Here is an 18251-nt window from a genome sequence, read left to right on the forward strand (position 1 = left end):
ATCACTAGGACAGCATTTTTTCACTTAAGAAACATAGCTAAAGTTAGACCTCTTATATCACTGAAAGATGCTGAGAAATTAGCTCACGCGTTTGTTTTCAGTCAACTAGATTACTGTAACGCACTCCTCTCAGGACTACCCAAAAAAGACATAAATCGACTGCAACGAGTGCAGAATGCAGCTGCTAGAATCCTAACTAGGAAAAGAAAATCCGAACACATTTCTCCAGTTTTGACGTCACTACACTGGTTACCTGTGTCATTCAGGATTGACTTTAAAATTCTGCTTATGGTTTATAAAGCCTTAAATAATCTCGCCCCATCTTATATATCGAAATGTCTGACACCTTATATTCCAAATTGTAACCTTAGATCCTCAAATGAGTGTCTCCTTAGAATTCCAAGAACAAAGCTTAAAAGAAGTGTGAAGGTGAGGCGGCCTTCTGCTGCTATGCACCTAAAATCTGGAATAGCCTGCCAATAGGAATTCGCCAGGCTAGTACAGTAGAGCACTTTAAAACACTGCTGAAAACATATTACTTTAATATGGCCTTTTTATAACTTCAATTTAACTTAATCCTGATACTCTCTATGTTCAATTCATCATAATAATTACTCATGGTGGCTCTAAAATCCGTACTGACCCCTACTCTCTCTTCTGTTTCTTTTTCCGGTTTCTTTGTGGTGGTGGCCTGCGCCACCTCCACCTACTCAAAGCATCATGATGCTCCAACAATGATGGTTGAATTAAAAGGCAGAAGTCTACGTGAGCATCATTTTCAAGTCCTTCCGTGAGAACCCTAAATCCAAAGAGGACTGTTTCATTTATGTTAGGTAGAATGCCCAAATCGGACTGGGTAGTCTAATGGTCTGGAATCCCTACAGATTTTATTTTTTTCTCCAGCCGTGTGGAGTTTTTTTTTTTTCTGTCCACCCTGGCCATTGGACCTTACTCTTATTCTATGTTAATTAATGTTGACTTATTTTATTTTCTTACTGTGTCTTTTATTTTTCTATTTATGTAAAGTACTTTGAGCTATTGTTTATATGAAAATGTGCTATATAAATAAATGTTGTTGTTGTATTACAGCATACAGGCTAGGGGAAATTTGTGACAGATAAAATTTAATGTCAGTAAATGTAAAGTATTACACGTAGGAAATAAAAATGTTAGGTTTAAATATACAATTGGGGGTCTGAAAATCAAAACATACACCTCACAAGGAGGATGATTTAGGAGCCATAGTGGACTCTACACCATCAACTTCCACACAGCGTTCAGAATCTATTAAGAAAGCTGACAGAATGTTCGGTTATATAGCACCTTGATGTGTACAGTACAAGTCCAAGGAGGTTTATACACAAGCTTTATAACGCAGTGGTGAGGCCTCATCTGGTGTACTGTGTGCAGTTTTGGTCTCCTAGCTACTAATAGGACATAGCAGAGATAGAAAAAGTCCAGAGAAGAGGGGGGATAAATTGTAAGGAAAGATTAAAAGAGCGGAGCCTTTTCAGTTTAAGCAAAATATGTTTAAGAGAAGACATGATTGAAATGTTTAAAATTATGATCAGAACTAGTACAGTGGATAGAGACGGGAACACGGGGACACATATGTAAACTTGAGGGTAGATTTCGCACAAACATTAGGAAGCGTTTCTTTATACAGAATGACAGACACTTGCACGAAGCTACCAGGTAATGCGGTAGACAGTAGGACTTTAGAGACTATCAAAACTAGACTTGAGATTTATTTACTTGCGTACCAATTCAATGTTACACCATCATCCACTAATGAAAAACATCCGATTTTTTTCTGCCATCTGGTATTCTCCATCTATGACTTGCTCCAGCGCTACTGGGCACGAACATCAAACACAGCCACAGGTTTTGTAGAAGTTGTATATTTAATTTAGGTTTTCCTCTCCCACTTTCTTGCTTCCTGGCCACTTTTTGTACTGTTAAGTTGCATAGCGTGTCTGTGGATGTGAGCATGAGTAGCTGGTGGTAAATTTATTTACAAGGTTAGCTTAGATAGGAAAATTGATTCAGGTGTGTGTTTAAGACCCTACTGTGTACCTTTATACTATGCTCCTACACCAATTAATTATGTCAAACCCATTACCTAAGGCACAGGCATTTACTACAATACAAATTTACACTAAACCGAAAGCAATACATCCCACTTCAGGTAAACAAGAACTCCTCACAATGTGTTTTGCAAGTGTTTCCTAAAGGCTTTCGGCACGACAAAAGCAGACTACAAGAACATTGATCCCACATATTTCAATGGTCAAATATATATTACTATTATACATATAATATACATGCATAAAAGCACAAAATAAAGAATTTAAATGTTGACTTACAGGCAAAATTCATTTAACCTATTAGTCAAAAATCTATAAATGGGCTCAAAACATGACATGGCTTCCATGCAAAAAAAAAAAAAAAAAAAAAAAAAAGGAAAACAGCAACAGGAAAAGAAAGCAACACTTCAAAAATGGAAAGTTAAAAAAACCTATTGGTGTTATGGCCAAAAAATGAAGTGTGGGTTTCCAAGGGTCATGGACCTCAAGGAGAGTACAGACACTGGAATGGCATATTCTGCATGCCCAGTGATCCCCTGCTATATTGCAGTTCAGCTATCACTCCCCCATCGCAGATTTACTACTACGGGTCTCCACCCCCCGCTTGCTTCGCTCACCCACCCCCGGGTTTGGTTTACCGGATATACAATTTAAAGAGATTGTTATTTTCATGGGAATTGTTACATATGCATTATTTTCTTTTTTTACTTTAAAAAACTTTAGTAAAAAAACAATATAAAACTTATAACGCTGCTCACATTGTGAAGGGGGCATCTGAACGCACGCTAAAGACATCTGATCGGTTCAGCTGGTGTGTTGCTGCTGCTGGCCAGATGTGTGTTGTGCTTGTCGCGTTTTGCGTCAATCACTTAAAAGCCTGTATAGCAGCTGTCATTTTGCCACTTTGCGTCTCTGCCAATAGCGTTCTGGTTGAGGGCTGAACGCACTCTAAGGAGAAATGCTCGGATCATCTGCTGGCTTGCTGCGTGTTCTGCTTGTCGTTTTAACAGCTGGGAGCACCTGAAGTTTGTCTTGCAAAAGCATTCCAACAACTACTAGGTTAGATGTCAGTGAACTTGTTTTAAATTGTTTGTAAGTAGGGCGTGATGTGCAAAAGTCACTGTCTCACAGGTTTTGCTTCCTAAGGTTGCAATGTCTAGTCCTGCGTGTCTCTCCGAGATGATCTGGTCTCGATCGCTTCGCTTAACCCCCCCAGAGGTGCGCTACGCTCCCGCCACTTCGAGTCTCTCCCACTCGCATTGTGAATGGGGGAGCTGAAAGCACATTAGGCAGAAGTGGACATATCAGCTACTGGCTTTGTGCTGCTTCTGCCAAGATGCCTGTTTTGCTTGTCGCTCTGCGCATTGATCATTTAAAAGCCTGTACAGCAGCTATCCTTCTGTCTCACTACGTTGTCTTGTGCAACATCAAAATGTCTCTCGCGGGATGTCAAATTTTCTTCTGAGAAGAACAAGCCTTGTCTCCCTGCCAAGATTTTTTTTTCTTTTTTTAAAAATAGAGAGATGTTACTCATATCCTTAGCCCAACATCCACATATCAGATGTGTTTACAAAGTGTGTTTTAATAAGTTTACATGTGTTTAAAGCGTGTGTGAGGGGTATTTTAAGGCTTTCTATATTGTGGATTTTTACCTACTGCTGATGGGTCTGGAACGCAACTTCAGAGATAGGCAGGGGATCACTGTACAACAGAATCATAATCCACTTTACTAACCAGGTACACAAATGTTTACCAGGAATTTGTCTCGATAGTATTAGTACAACATAGAAGGACAACACAGAATACAAAAGATAAATAAGTTAAAATAAAAAATGATGCATTGATGATAAAAAAAAAAAACTAGAAAGAGACAGCAAGATTAAAATGTCCAGACAATCTAATGTGCAGGTTTACAGAGACACAGTAGAAGCTCAGACCAGACTAGTAAGAAAAACTGCTTTTAGAGGGGGAAAAAAAAAACCTTTAGGTAAAAGGTTGTTTTAGCTTTCACTGCTCAAAGACATTTGCCGACATGAAGCCTTTGGATCAGGTGATGTCCTGGGCGAGTCTGACCAGCAATGATCTTTGGGCCGTCTTTCTTATCCTGGACCCATATACTGTAGAACTTCAATGTGTGGTAAGTTACAGCTTATGATCCTTTCACATGCTTTGATGATGTGTTGCAAATTGGCCTCAGTCATAACAGAGGTACCCCAAAACCAGACAGTTACAGATGAGGTCAGAATGGACTTCATGATGGATGTGTATAATTGGACTAATACTGCTTTCAGGAGATTGAATTTCTTCAGCTGACGCAAAAAGAACATTTTCTGATGGGCTTTCTTAATAATGCATGTGATGTTTTTGTCCCACTTAAGGCTGTGTGACAGCACAGTGCCAGAAACTTAAAATACTCAGTTCATCCCAATGGTTAAGCCATTTATATCAAGTGATAGGTGAGCAGGTGACGGTTTCCTGAAATTTATGATTATCCCCTCTGTTTTTTAAATGTTACGGCCCAAATTATTATGTCTGCATCACAATGTCAAGATTTTCCACCTCGCCTGTATGTGGACATCATTGTTTGAAATGAGAGCTATTAGTGTTAGGTCATCTGCAAATGTAACTTTTTGAGGACCAATTTTTTCCCCGTTTCGGCCCCAAGCTGAATATTTTTTCCAAAAAAAAAAAAATAATTTTCCTTAAACACACACAAAGCAATGGTTTCACACATAAATTTGCATAAAATATTTATTTATGACAAATATCACTATGTTCCATGAGTCTCTACAATATATGAATTCACCTTTCCATTTCTTAGCATAGTTCGTTCTGCAAGGTATGGTAACATCTGAAGCAGCCAATGGTGTGCACTGCATACTAAACTGCGTGCATATGACACAATCTGGTTTGGATGTCGCATCATTGAAAGTGGCAGTCAAAGTTTTGCCAGCTTTTACAGCTGGTTACCGCCCTCTACCACTGGATGCTGACATCGGCCTTCATCCATATATGTAGACTAGGGATGCTCCAATCAGGTTTGTTTTAAGGCTAATACCATTCACCAATTTAATGTTACTTGATCAGCCAATTCTGATTGGTTTTTTTCGTTATCCCTTTTTAAAAAAAAAAAAACTTTACACTAATCTCCTGCACAACCAGACAAACAGAAGTGTCATGTCCTATATTAAAGTGCATTTTATAATGTTTATAATTAAACTATAGACTACAGGTATTAACTTTTTTTTTTTTTACAAAATTAAACTCTGTAGACTGATAAAAATTTCCTTAAAATACATCATTTAATAAAAACGTACAAAAATATTTATACACAATACATATGGCATAAAAAAATGAAATGCTTCTCATAATTACTAGCTGTCATATTGTTTAGTTTTTTTCTTTAATGTGTGAGTATATTTTTTTTTTGTTTAAGAAATGGTGAAAAGTACTTTTTTGATTAATTGATATTGGCAACTAAACTCTACTTAAATGTAAATATACATGCATGTATATATTTTTATAATTCTAAATCATTAATCACACTAGTTTTTTGCTATTAAAGAATACATTTACTATATTTAGACAGGTTCTTTTTTTCCCCAGTGTCTCACCTAGACATTTGTAATTCTTAAGGTGTAATTATAAAATATGAATTAACATTAATTTAGTACTTGCTTCTTACTAAACCTTGTGCTACATGACAAAGCAAAAAATAAACGAACTCAGTATAATCTTTAAAGAACAAAAAACAGGCCTATTGTTTACTAAGCAGCAATTTCAAATTCATCTTTATTTTTTCTTTTTCTAATTAAAACTTTGCAAAGTTTGGTATAGCGTGATGTCAGGTAAGTCCAATGAAGAGTCAGTAATAGTGTAATTCTGCCACATTTCAGTAATGCACAGAGTAGATGAAAAAGAAAAGTCAGTTTGATTAACAAAGTTGTAAGATCCATGGAGGTTGTTACAATATTCACACCAGGTGGCACACTCCCAACAATATTCAGAATCTCTTCCTGTTTATATGTTACACAATTTTTCATGATGACAATGAATTGAACAGGAAAAGACAAAGACAAGCACCAAACCACCATGGTTGCCTTCCTTGGCGCTATCTTGTAATTAACATGTATCCTTGGGTATGTGGCATTCTCCTCTGGTCAGCCACGGTTTGGGAACTCAACACAAAAGCAAGTATTCAAGAAGACGATACCCACTGTCAAGTAACCAGTCACCAGTCTGGTCACACTCCAGAGATGGACTAGAGAACCATCATGTATACTCCCAGGCCGCTTGACCATAGCATCTATAAAAAGTCCCTGATGGCCAGTTATGCATCACATTGACATTTGGTGCGGACAACCCTTTTTGACAAGTAAAGATGGGATTAAAGAGACTGGGATTATGACTAGGGATGAGCATTCCATCCATGGTACAATCAGCGCCAGGTATGCCTACAATGGCATGAAAACCAGTTTTCATTTATTGCAAGAAATATTTACCTGCTTGGTTGTTTAGATACAATTAGTTGCATTTCTTTTTGTTTTTCCAATTGGAGCATAAGCAGGTGAAGTGACTTGCTCATAATCGCAGTGTCATTGGCAAGATTTGAACCCACAGCCTCAGGGCTGTTTTGCATGTATAGTACAACAGTAATCTGGTCACTCCATGCACAGTGTTGAATACAGCAGCTTTGTGGATAGTATGTTAATCGGAGGAGTGTAGGAATCCACAGGTGGCATAAACGGTAGAGTTGGTAGAAGCTGCACAATGCAACAGAGAGCAAAATTACAATGTGTGTTATCGAAACATCAAGCAGGAACTGCGGTAATGCAGTTAAGGCAGTGATTCTGGTTGTGAATTCAAATCCTGCTACCTTTGATATAGTAAATATGTAAAACCAAAAAAATAAAATGCAATTTCTTCTGCTCCAGATCAAAGAGGGGGTTATTTCACCCTTGTTAGTTGTTCATTACAGAGATGGTCCACAAGGTTCACGTCCACCCACAAAAAGAGCACTCGGACCTGCAACTTGGCTTCATGAGTGGCACAGTCACAAATGGCACCTCTGGGATGCTACTAGTTGTCCAGTAGGGAGATATAAGAAACACATTACGGTTACAGGAAGCGATTGATTTCAGTTATTGTTTCCAAAGGGTGTGCTACCAAATATTAAGTTGAGTGTGCCAATAATTTTTGCTCAGTCCATTTCTGGAGTTGTGTGTAATATCAGATCTGACTTTTTTTCCTTAACTTTGTGTTGTTCCAATGAAAACAAAACAAATAAATGTATATACCAAAACATCTGTAATTGAAACAATGTTCTGGGAGAAGTGGTGCATTTTTAAGAGGTAGCCAATATTTTTGGCAGTGACTGTAATGAATGTGTTTTGTATTATATATACACACATACACACTGTATACACACATTTAAACAACAAGTGGGTTTTCTCACTCAATACCAAACAAGATTAAGTACTACTTTAGTTATAAAGGGTTTTGGGAAACAAATTAACAAACTATCATAAGTACAAAATAACTAAGTACTTAGCATTATGAAGTTTTCAAAAGACATCTCTATAAAACAAAAAAAAAAAACAAAACATGGGGTTAGCTTCGTGTGTACGAATGGGGACAACCCTAAGAATGCTCACTGGATGCGTTTTGGACCTCTCAAACAAAAGAGAAGCTTACCTGTCCGAGGTCTCACATTAAACCCTCCCTACAGCACAAACTCCGTTAAACAAGATATTGGCTGCCACAAAAAGGAACTAGTTGGAACTAAGTTGATAAATTAGACATAATCAGCAATTTTCAGTTGTTTAAGTTAACGTGGTCTGGCAATGAGACTGGCAACAACTAGAAGCGTTGTGTAATGTGACGTCAGCTTAAGTGCTACAAAAAGGACTAATGAGGTAATGTAAAAGATACTACAAACCACCTATGGTCAAAGGTTACTTATTAGCACAATTTCACATAGCAATTACCACACTTAAGGTATAATAAAATTCTAATGTATTTTTGAATTTAGATTTCAAAACCCCAGAGTTTTGTCAGTAATTCATAATAACCCCTTGGTCAGGAGGGAAGTAAAACAGCAGACAGCATAAAGGGTGCATATTAAAAGCGGCATGGAATTAAAGGATTTCAATGCCCAGAAGTGGGCTCTCCAAGATGACAAAGAGAATTAAATACAGATTGTGTACGTCACCGATAAAATTGGACTGGGAACAAACTGAATTTAAAGATTCAAGTGAGAGAAAGGGATCACAGGAAGCAAACAGCAGCAGAAAAGGAAAAACAGCACTGAAATAAAAGTTGATATTGCCATACAGGGGTCATCAAGTTCAATCCTGGAGGGTAACAGTGGCTGCAGATCTTTATTTCAAATCCAAACACTTATATAGAAGACAATCCTTTCAAATAAAGAAACATATTTACAATTGCCTGCAGTGCTTTCTTTCCGCCATCTTAACTCCCTCTTATACAGAAGATTCACCTTTTCTAACATTGTCTCCCAAATGATTCGTGAACCACAGTAGTTTAATAATTAGTCTTTCACTTTCTCTTCCATTTCAAACAGTTTTTTTTTTTTTTACTTCACAACTAGCACACAAAGTTTTAAATGGGACCAAGTTGTATCACTTTTTTCCTAGCTTAGTACTAGGAGCTCACTGTTCATTCAAAAAAGAACAGCACCCTGAGATTTACATTTGCAGTATAGTAAATTTATAGTATTTGTCTTAGCCATAGCATTAAATATTTAACTTTTTCAATCTCCTGTTAATTCACCTTTTTTCCTATGGACTTTGATGCCCAATTGTAATCCAACAGTGAAAATTAACAATGTACACCAGACCAAATGACACTAAAAGGCTGCAGCTTTTTATAGCTACAAAGTTCACTTGTAAATAACATCCCAAATAACCAGAACACCAGGAAAGGAAGAATGAAAATCATGGTGATAAAAATTAGACACACACATACACTCAACTATGCCAAAGTAACATGCCCAATTGTTTCTTACAATCCAATAAAATGCAATAAGCCCAGTTTTGTAATTTATTAATGGACATCAAAATATGGAAACTGGGAAATAAATTCCTTAAGATAAGAACCAACATTAAAAGCATTTGTTAGAATGAAAACCTGCAGACACAGTGGGACCCCAAGATTGAACTCGAGACCCATGGAGTTAGGACTGCAAATTGCTGGTTCTTTTCTCATTTGCATCTCATTATAAATTGACAGCTGGCTAAAAAACAAGAAGAAATTAAAAACAGCTAATGCAGATGTTTAAGATTAAAAGAAAACAAGGAGGTGGAAATGTAACAAGTGAATTCACTAAAATAAAGCATAAAAATGTTGCTGAAACAACTATTGCACAAGCAACAATACTTTTCTTCAGATTAAGAAACTGGGTTGAAAAAAAAATTGCTGTTTCCCCTGTACCCCTACTGTGAGGTTAAGGATGACAAACATTGCTATACATTCACAGAATTGTATAAGCCTGCATTTCTATTTTAAATCAAAGTAACTTCCATCTTTGAATGGTTAGTAGACAGGCCCATTTACCAGTTATAAGCAATGTGCTTGAACAGGTGGTATTATTGTATTTTGTGTTTCTACCAAGTTTCACAAAAGCCACTTATAAAATAAAGCAGACCAGTTCAAAAACAAGACCATTAACGTAGTCAAAAAAGATTTTAGATAGAATCAGTGTGTCACAGCCGAGTTTTAGCATTATAGTGACAGCAATACTTCTGTTCTGCTTTAACAAGGGAGCTTTTTATCCCTCCCACGGAAGATCAATCACTCAGGTGCCTGTTATTTCAGAATGTCTCCTTTTTTATTAATTGAAGGGCATGAATTTTGGTGTGGATCAGTTTATTTATATCAGCTGCACTAGGCTTGAGACAGGAACCAAACTTGCAGTACACCTCACTTGCACAGATCCACACTTACAGATATGGGGAAGATTCAGAGTCATACCTTAGGGATGCAAGAGGAAAAAAATACAAATAAGCTGTGCCAACTTGCAGCAAGTTACATTCAAGGGAAGCTTTAAAAATAACTGGCTGGCTATATGTCTACCTTTATCTAATTTACTTAATGATTCAGAACTTCCACTTTACCCAGATATGCATGTGGCACAATTTATCATGCTTTGAAGCACAAGAAAAGTTTGTCTAAAGATAACGCGTTAACAGAAGCACAGTATCACAGAGACCTGAGCTGTACAAACTATAAACTTCATCACTGAAAACAGCAGCTGGCAAACACTAAAGAGGTATCCTTCATTGAGATTTGAAGTCCAAGTGATGCTCATTAGTATAATGCCTAAAATGTCACATGTCATGAAAGCACAACATATTAGCGTTACACCTAATATCTTTATTATCGATTTTGAGATTAATTTAATTGGTTACTCAAAAACAAAATGTAAGGGAATATTCCAGATTAAATAAAATGATGATCATATTCACAAACTATCTTGAAACACCCTCTTATAAAATAATCCCTAATAACAACCCCACCTCCATTTTTTGCTGAAGAATGTAGAATTACCCACTTCTAACGCATATAAAATTCAAGTAGAAACAAAATTGTCTTACATTTCGGGTAAGGAGGACAAAACATTTAAGATAAAGTTGTCATACTCAAAAATAATGGTGTTGGATAGTGGCAATATGTTGAATTTCACATGCAGGAAAGAATATCACTCTCTAAATGAGACAATGGACCCTATATATGTAACACATTAACTTACCAACATTATGCATAGCATGGGGGCTTATTTTTGCCCATGACCTTGCATTTTAAGGGGCAAAATAGATTAGTCAGATGGCATACTTGCCATTGCCTCCTCCCCCCTTTTTTCTAAAGCTGATGTGGCAAATCATCTGTGAATTTCAACGGTTTTAAAATTGAGGCACTTCATAGTTGAACAAAGAAATTAGAAATAACACTGAGATGAATCTCTGGCTAATAACTCCACAGATAGCTGGAATTAAAGAAATTTTGTCTTTTTATGAATGCGAGGGATTCAATTACAGTTGTACGTCCATTCATCCTTTTAAAATGCTTACCTAGTCTCTAAGATTGCAGGAAGCCAGTGCTTGACCTGGAAGCACTTGACACAAGGCAGCAAGCACATTGGGATGAGGCACTGCTCCATCACATGGCACAATCGTGAACACACCACAACCACCCAAAAGGGGAAGGAGCTGGCAAGTTACCATATCCAATTGACTTAATCCACAGTTTTGGTATATGAGGAAAAGCCAAACAATTTAAGTGAATCCAAAAAACCAAATACAGTAGGCAGTGGAAAAAGAAACATTCAAATTTTCCAAAAATTAAAAAAAAAATAAAATAAAATAAAAAACAACATTATTGCGGCTCAGCTCATAACTGATTTGAGGACTGCTATAGAAGGCTTTCAAGACACCTAATGCATTAACATGAACAGAATCACAGAGCATAAGAAGAGACTTCTTAAAAAAAAAAAAATGTAATTACTAAAAGCAAACAGTACAGGTTAGGTTTTAGAGAACATTGTATCTTCAATTAGTACAACTTAAATTTGATAAAAGTAATGAAAGCATTTAAGCCACATTAAACAGTACAGGTGCAACTATGAACGGGGTCACTGATAACAATTACAGTGCTTTACACCATCAGCCCTGTTTTGTGTATAATTTTGAATGGATACCAGCATACACAAACAACCAATACCTGGTAATACATTGTTAAAACATGACATTTTACAATAATTCTGAAATAATGTTTAGATCTTCATTCTAGACGTAGTAATTTAATGAAAGCAATAAGTAAACAAAAAAATGAAGATAAAAAGAAAAAGTATCACGAGTTTGACATTTCAAATAGTACATTAACCTTTATATTCAATTTTACTTTTTAGAAAGTGTTGGCTATCAGGTAAGCCAATCAGGAGTCAAGTAATTTCACAACAGCAAATGTCAAACATTTAGTCAAAAAGATGGTGACTTTTTGACGAACTCAGTTTGAAAAGAATACTGTTGGCTTTGAAGATTTTTGTAAATTAAAGTACTCTAAATTATTAAAATACTACTGTTACACTGACAAAAACATATGGATTTCATTTTATATGCACAAGTCTTACATGGTGATCATTACTTAAAAAACCCTGTGTGAAATCAAATAAAACACAGTCACTGACTTCCACTTTAAATGCAGACAGAACAAAACAAAAAAAAAAAAAAGTCAAACAAGCATGTATTATTTATCGTAGAATTATCAAATTGCAGTACATATAATGTAGGATGGCGGCACGGTGGCGCAGTGGTAGCGCTGCTGCTCGCAGTTAGGAGACCGGTTCGCTTCCGGGTCCTCCCTGCGTGGAGTTTGCATGTTCTCCCGTGTCTGCGTGGGTTTCCTCCGGGCTCCGGTTTCCTCCCACAATCCAAAGACATGCAGGTTAGGTGGATTGGCGATTCTAAATTGGCCCTAGTGTGTGCTTGGTGTGTGGGTGTGTTTGTATGTGTCCTACGGTGGGTTGGCACCCTGCCCTGGATTGGTTCCTGCCTTGTGCCCTGTGTTGGCTGGGATTGGCTCCAGCAGACCCCCGTGACCCTGTATTCGGATTCAGCGGGTTAGAAAATGGATGGATGGATGGATAATGTAGGATTAAAAATATACAAACAAACCAATATGATGATATAGTTCTCATTAGAAAATGAACTTGTGAAAATGGACTTTAAAGAGTGTTGCAGTTTTAACTATATCAAAGATATTTCATTTTAGTTTTATGATGTTCCTTAATTAACGGCTACTTTATATAATGTTGAAGGCGTTTGTGTAAAATCATTTAGTAAGGAATCTTCTTGTACTTGATTTATGCATGCATGCATCCATTTTCCAACCTGCATGTCCAGTTCAGAGTTTGAGGCAGCCAGTGCCTATCCATCATTAAACTGGATTATTCCCTGAACCCTTTCTAGGATGACTCACAAAAGTAAAAATACTCACACTGAGTAAACCGAGAATCTTCAATTAACCTAACAGGTATATCTCTAGGATAAGGGGAAACACTTGCAGAAAATTCATACAAGCAGTGCTCAGGCCAAGATTTCAACAGATTAACTGGGGTACCAGCACTCAGTTTATCATTGTAAGTAAATCCAAGATAATGTAACTATTAATTGAAGTAATTGCAACAATATGAGAAAGCACTATTTTCACTAATGTGTTCATTTTTAAATTGTAAAGCCTAATGCTAATAGGTTCTTTATTATTTCTTTAAAGATTTAATTAATTGATTCCAGAATACCTTGAAGAGATATGAACTAAAAATAACAAGCACACCAAAATCTCCAGAACGTGTAAGTGTGTGTGCGTTTGTATATATATGAGAGATAGCGGAGGACCATGCACTGATACAGAGTGTTGCCACAACTACCACAGGATCCCAAATTTGGACCCAAGTGCAGCTGTGAAACAGGTGACACCTCAGCACCACAGTAGTTTGAATGGAGTGGAACAGTGTGTAATATACATCTGTATTACAGTTGCTATTCATATAGTACACAAGCTATGTGTTGTAGCAACCAACACATAACATGCAACTGAAGCAATGAAGTGAATGCTGATATATAAAAGAAACACTTTTTAAAGAACATGCTTTAAAAGGATGTGCACAATAAACATATATACACAAAAATTGTGTTTACTACAGATTTCTACAAATAACATTATTGCTTACATCTGCTTAAACTCTATCCACCATAATCACCTCCAACCTCATAAATAAACACAAACATCCAACACAACCAACATGGCACCCGTGTTAAGTCAAACACTGACAGTACCTACAGTAAATGTTGTTACTTGTTTAAAATGTGATAATACTGAATGTAAATACTGTTCAGATCACCAGTTTAATTTGACGTAATTCACAGGGTTTTACATAAATAATCTGACGCAGTAAATGAGTAGCAAAGTGAAGAGGTATGTTAAGTCTGTGTACTTTAATACACACAAATTTAAAGAACCAAGCAAACGTTTACACTATGCAAAGGTGTTACAAAGCACATCCTTTTCCTTTTTCTACCTATACGCTACATGACCTTGATGTTAGAGCACCTGATTCTTTCCCACTTTAAGCAGAAATGTAATAAATAAGCTGTTGTGACAAGGAGGGCAGCATTGTTTAGATTTTAATCCCTGGACTACCCTAACATTCACAATTCAGAAATGCCCTTAACATTTACAATACAGGGTATATTACCACATAAATACACTTCAGCTATAATGTGCCTGTTCAGAATTTTAGAACAAAAAAAAAAAAAAAAAGTAATTTGGATATTTACTAATGTGATAAGTAAAAGCAGAGCAGACAGGAAACCCAGAGGTGCAATGAAGAAAATGAAAAATCAGGTAAACTACTTCTACCAAATTTTGTATTTTTTCAGGAAATAACTCATCCAATAACACATACAAATGGATGACATTTCAAGCATGAACTGATGAGCATTAACATACTTCTGCCCTCATCTCTTTGTCAGGTTCTTGCTTACCATCTATGCAAGTTAACTTTCTACAGGTTTGTTAAATGTCAGCTCAAACCTACACTTCATGAACAACCACTTTACCCATATGACCAGTTTGCATCCAAATACATACGTTTCAGTATTGCTTCTTAGAGTTTTAGGAAAGGATAGAGGAAAGTTTTATTTTTAGACACAGGATGTATTAATGAACATTTATGCATGTTATGCATCAGCAAGTCATTAGAAAATGTTCAAATAATTGAGAAGTAATTCAAAAATCTCAGAACAAACTTAAAATGAAATGCTTACTCAAACACACATTGCAATCTTGAACCATTCTTTATGAAAAGCTGTTAATTCAAAAATTAAAATGAATAAAAGAAAACTCTCATGCACATATTAATCATGTTAGGCATGATGAAAGAAAAAAAAAATAAATAAAGGAACAAGACTAAGGAATATACTTTTCCCAAAGTAAAATAATTGTAACTAGCTAAACCTGTACAAATTATCTACTTACTTATTTTGTTGTTCCTCATTCTAAAACATTCTAAGGTCTACTTCAATTTTAAAAAATCTTTTCCAAGGAAGGGCAACCACTAAACTGTCACAGACTCACGAGACATTAGAGTTGTAAAACGTACAGAGATTGGACTGTAGGAGGATATTTTCGATTTGAAAGCTATTTAGATTTTATGAAAATGCTTTAAACATTTTTCCAACTTTTAGAAAAGATAAACCTTACATTTGGAAAGTTCAAATGCATTATGCTGACTTTCTCAAAATGTTCAATCCTTTTATTTTAAACCAAGCACATAAAAATGACAAAATAACAGTAAAAAAATAAATAGATTTACTCAATGAGCCTCAAACTACAGTGAGGTCAAACAGTTAAAACGTACATGCCAGTAAGGGAAAATTTAAAAGACTACTTCTGATGTGGATAAACAGGTCACCCAAGTATCTTAAGTAAAGAAAATGAAGACTAACCAGAACCACGTGAAAAACATAGAAGCCACTACTTGGACTACTGTAAAAACTTAACAATTGAAAGCATACTGTACTTTCATATGACAGAATATCCTAAAGGACTCAGTCTAGGCTTGGTCCTAAAAACTAAGCAGTCATTGTTTGTAACATCACAACAAACTGAAAGAAACAAAGCTAACAGTGATCTGATTTAGGTTAATTAGTTGGGGAAACAATCCATTATATTAAGTAAGATTTGTAAACAAATAAAAACGAAGACCATTATGCACAAGAGCTCGTTTAAAAAAAAAAAAAATTCTACAGCACCGATCACAATACAGTTCGTGGTAAAATCTGACATAAGGGAATTTTTATGCTTACATTTAATAAACTAGAGTCGAACTTGAATGCACTCCTAAATTATGACAATGCAATGAACTTCCACAGAAGCCAGTGTGAATATTTCTTACCAATACACTAAATCAGTTACAAAAATTAATTCCAGCACCTGGGAAAACAAACATATGGACACAATTTCAGCAACTTCTGGAAAACATCACGGCATAAATGACTTACACCGCTACAGTAAACTGGGTCACGGGGAAAGTAAAACACCACATTTTAGAAACAAAGCGCTGTAAACATAACTGCTTAGTAAGCAATATGAAAATAATGCGGCACAGTAGTCATTACGGAAAGAAAGAACTTAAAATAAAACTTCAAAACAAGGGTAAAACACAATCTATGTACAGAATTGTGTGTAAATTGGTTAAAAAAAAAGTTAAACAAAACGCTGGTAATACGCACACTTGGAAATGTTTCAGTGAGACATCAATGCAGCCAGAAAATATAAACATCTATAGGTGAAATTCTTTTTGACGGCAACCTGTGTAAAATGTTGGCGCGCGAGCCCACCGCTCCCCTTCACCGAGTCAAGGCAACCCACACGCTAGCTGTTGAACAATGCGGGAAAGACTCACACGTGCAGTATAGCGCAGGACTTACTTAAGAGATCTCTTAGACACAAATAAAATCCACTGATTGACTGGTTTACATTAAACAATGAGTATAAACTTTTGAGAGGAAACAGCCACCGTTGTCACTTAGCAGCACGAGTCATCTCATTTCTGATGGCCCATTCTAGTATGTCTAAATCCATAAAAACTTAAAGATGCCACATGAATCATAGTACTTTACCCCAGATCGTACCGGTGCTTAATCGTAAAAGAAAAAAAAAAGGTCTAATATTACTATACTCACTCTCGAAGGCCTGCAGGAAGAGCTCGTGGTCGGCCTGAAGCTGCTCCATCTTCGGCTTCTTGACTGCGGCCATCATCGAAGCAGCCGAAGAGGAGGAGGAAGAGGATGAATAGAGCCCGCCGTTAGCTTTACTACCGGGCCCACCAGTACCGGAACCGACGCTAGGAGCCGAAGAGCCGCCTCCGCCCCCCGCCCCGTGTTTCTGGGGAGCCATCGAACCAAATCCAATGCTAAGTCAAAATGTCTCAAACAAAATAATAAAATAAGATAAACCAGTATGCGGCACACCTATTTTTCTAAGCGGGTTCAAAATCGCTGTTCACCAGCAGAACCTAACAGATTTGGTTATTTTTGTCTTTTCAGCCAACTAATAAGATTTCTTTCCGTACGGCGCCGAGGAGGAGCCATGGACTTCACGGGCGCTTTTAAATGGTCCAATTCAAATTTCGTCTTACGGCCTCCTTCTCGGTATTTATTTTTACTTGTTACTCCGTTTTTGAATTGGGCTTGTAAATGATATGGCTCCGTTCCCTTTACCAAGCTAAAAATGTCAGATTAACAAAGACTAATTTCTTAAGATAAAACTAAAAGCATAGCAAAGCAAATATTAAGAACTCGTTTAATCCCCCTAACCCCCCCAAAAAAAACACCCAGAGAACGAAAACTACGCTTAACTCCCCTCGCGCCGCAGCACAGCCGACCTTGTTGCCTGCCTCTCTCACATACACGCGCGCACACCGCCCACTAGCTCTCCGGGAAACCAATCAGAAAAGAGACTCGTGGCCCCTACGGGGTGTGCGTCATAGCACGCAAATGCCTTTCATTGGCTGGGGTGTCCACTGACTGACAAGCTAAGAGGAAAAGAAGAGAAAGAGGGAACCCTTGTAAAAGACGTTCCATCAATTTGATTGGGTGAGAAAGTAAAAGTGGGCGGGACGATGAAAGAGGAAAACGTGACTGTCTAGTAAAGCATACTTGGGCGGGGCCAGCAGAGACTACAGAGATAGTTTGGCGCTCGCGCTCCTTTCGTTTTTTGAAATCATTGTGCGGGAAAATCGTGCAGAGAACCGGGCTTGCGCAAAGAGCTACTGAGACGAAAGGCGACCGTCTTTCCCGGAAGCAAGCTGGAAGAATCGGCTTACGAGGTCTTTTCTCGCAAATTCTCTTCCGGTCACGTACAACATGCCTTGTCTCAGGTATATCAGTTCTTTAGCAGCTCATTGTTAATTTACGATACGATTAAATGAAACAGAATTTCTGAAGCAGAAATGTATAACCGTCGATAGCAAGAAGACAATCCGCTGTTTAATCTTGTATCACGGTTCAATTCCTGGTGTCTTAATTCGTCCACAACAATTTGTTAAATGGTGATGGACACTACGGTTTGGCTGTAAACTGTCTG

At 37.0% G+C, this 18251-nt stretch overlaps 1 protein-coding gene across 2 annotated transcripts in view; it reads right to left on the bottom strand.

Annotated features, from left to right (window-relative positions):
• The window catches only part of LOC120517995 (polycomb protein SUZ12-like), a 48111-nt gene extending 30551 nt beyond the window's left edge, over positions 1–17560 (bottom strand). The window contains exon 1 of one of the 2 annotated variants that reach the window (XM_039740540.1): positions 16850–17560. In XM_039740540.1, coding sequence (XP_039596474.1) covers positions 16850–17063 — 214 coding nt within the window. In that variant the 5' untranslated portion in view covers positions 17064–17560. The remainder of the gene's footprint in view (positions 1–16849) is intronic. The other variant, XM_039740541.1, reaches the window with a different exon arrangement.
• Between the last annotated feature and the right edge of the window lie 691 nt (positions 17561–18251).

Source organism: Polypterus senegalus, chromosome 17, assembly GCF_016835505.1.
Source record: "Polypterus senegalus isolate Bchr_013 chromosome 17, ASM1683550v1, whole genome shotgun sequence".
Taxonomy (NCBI): domain Eukaryota; kingdom Metazoa; phylum Chordata; class Cladistia; order Polypteriformes; family Polypteridae; genus Polypterus; species Polypterus senegalus.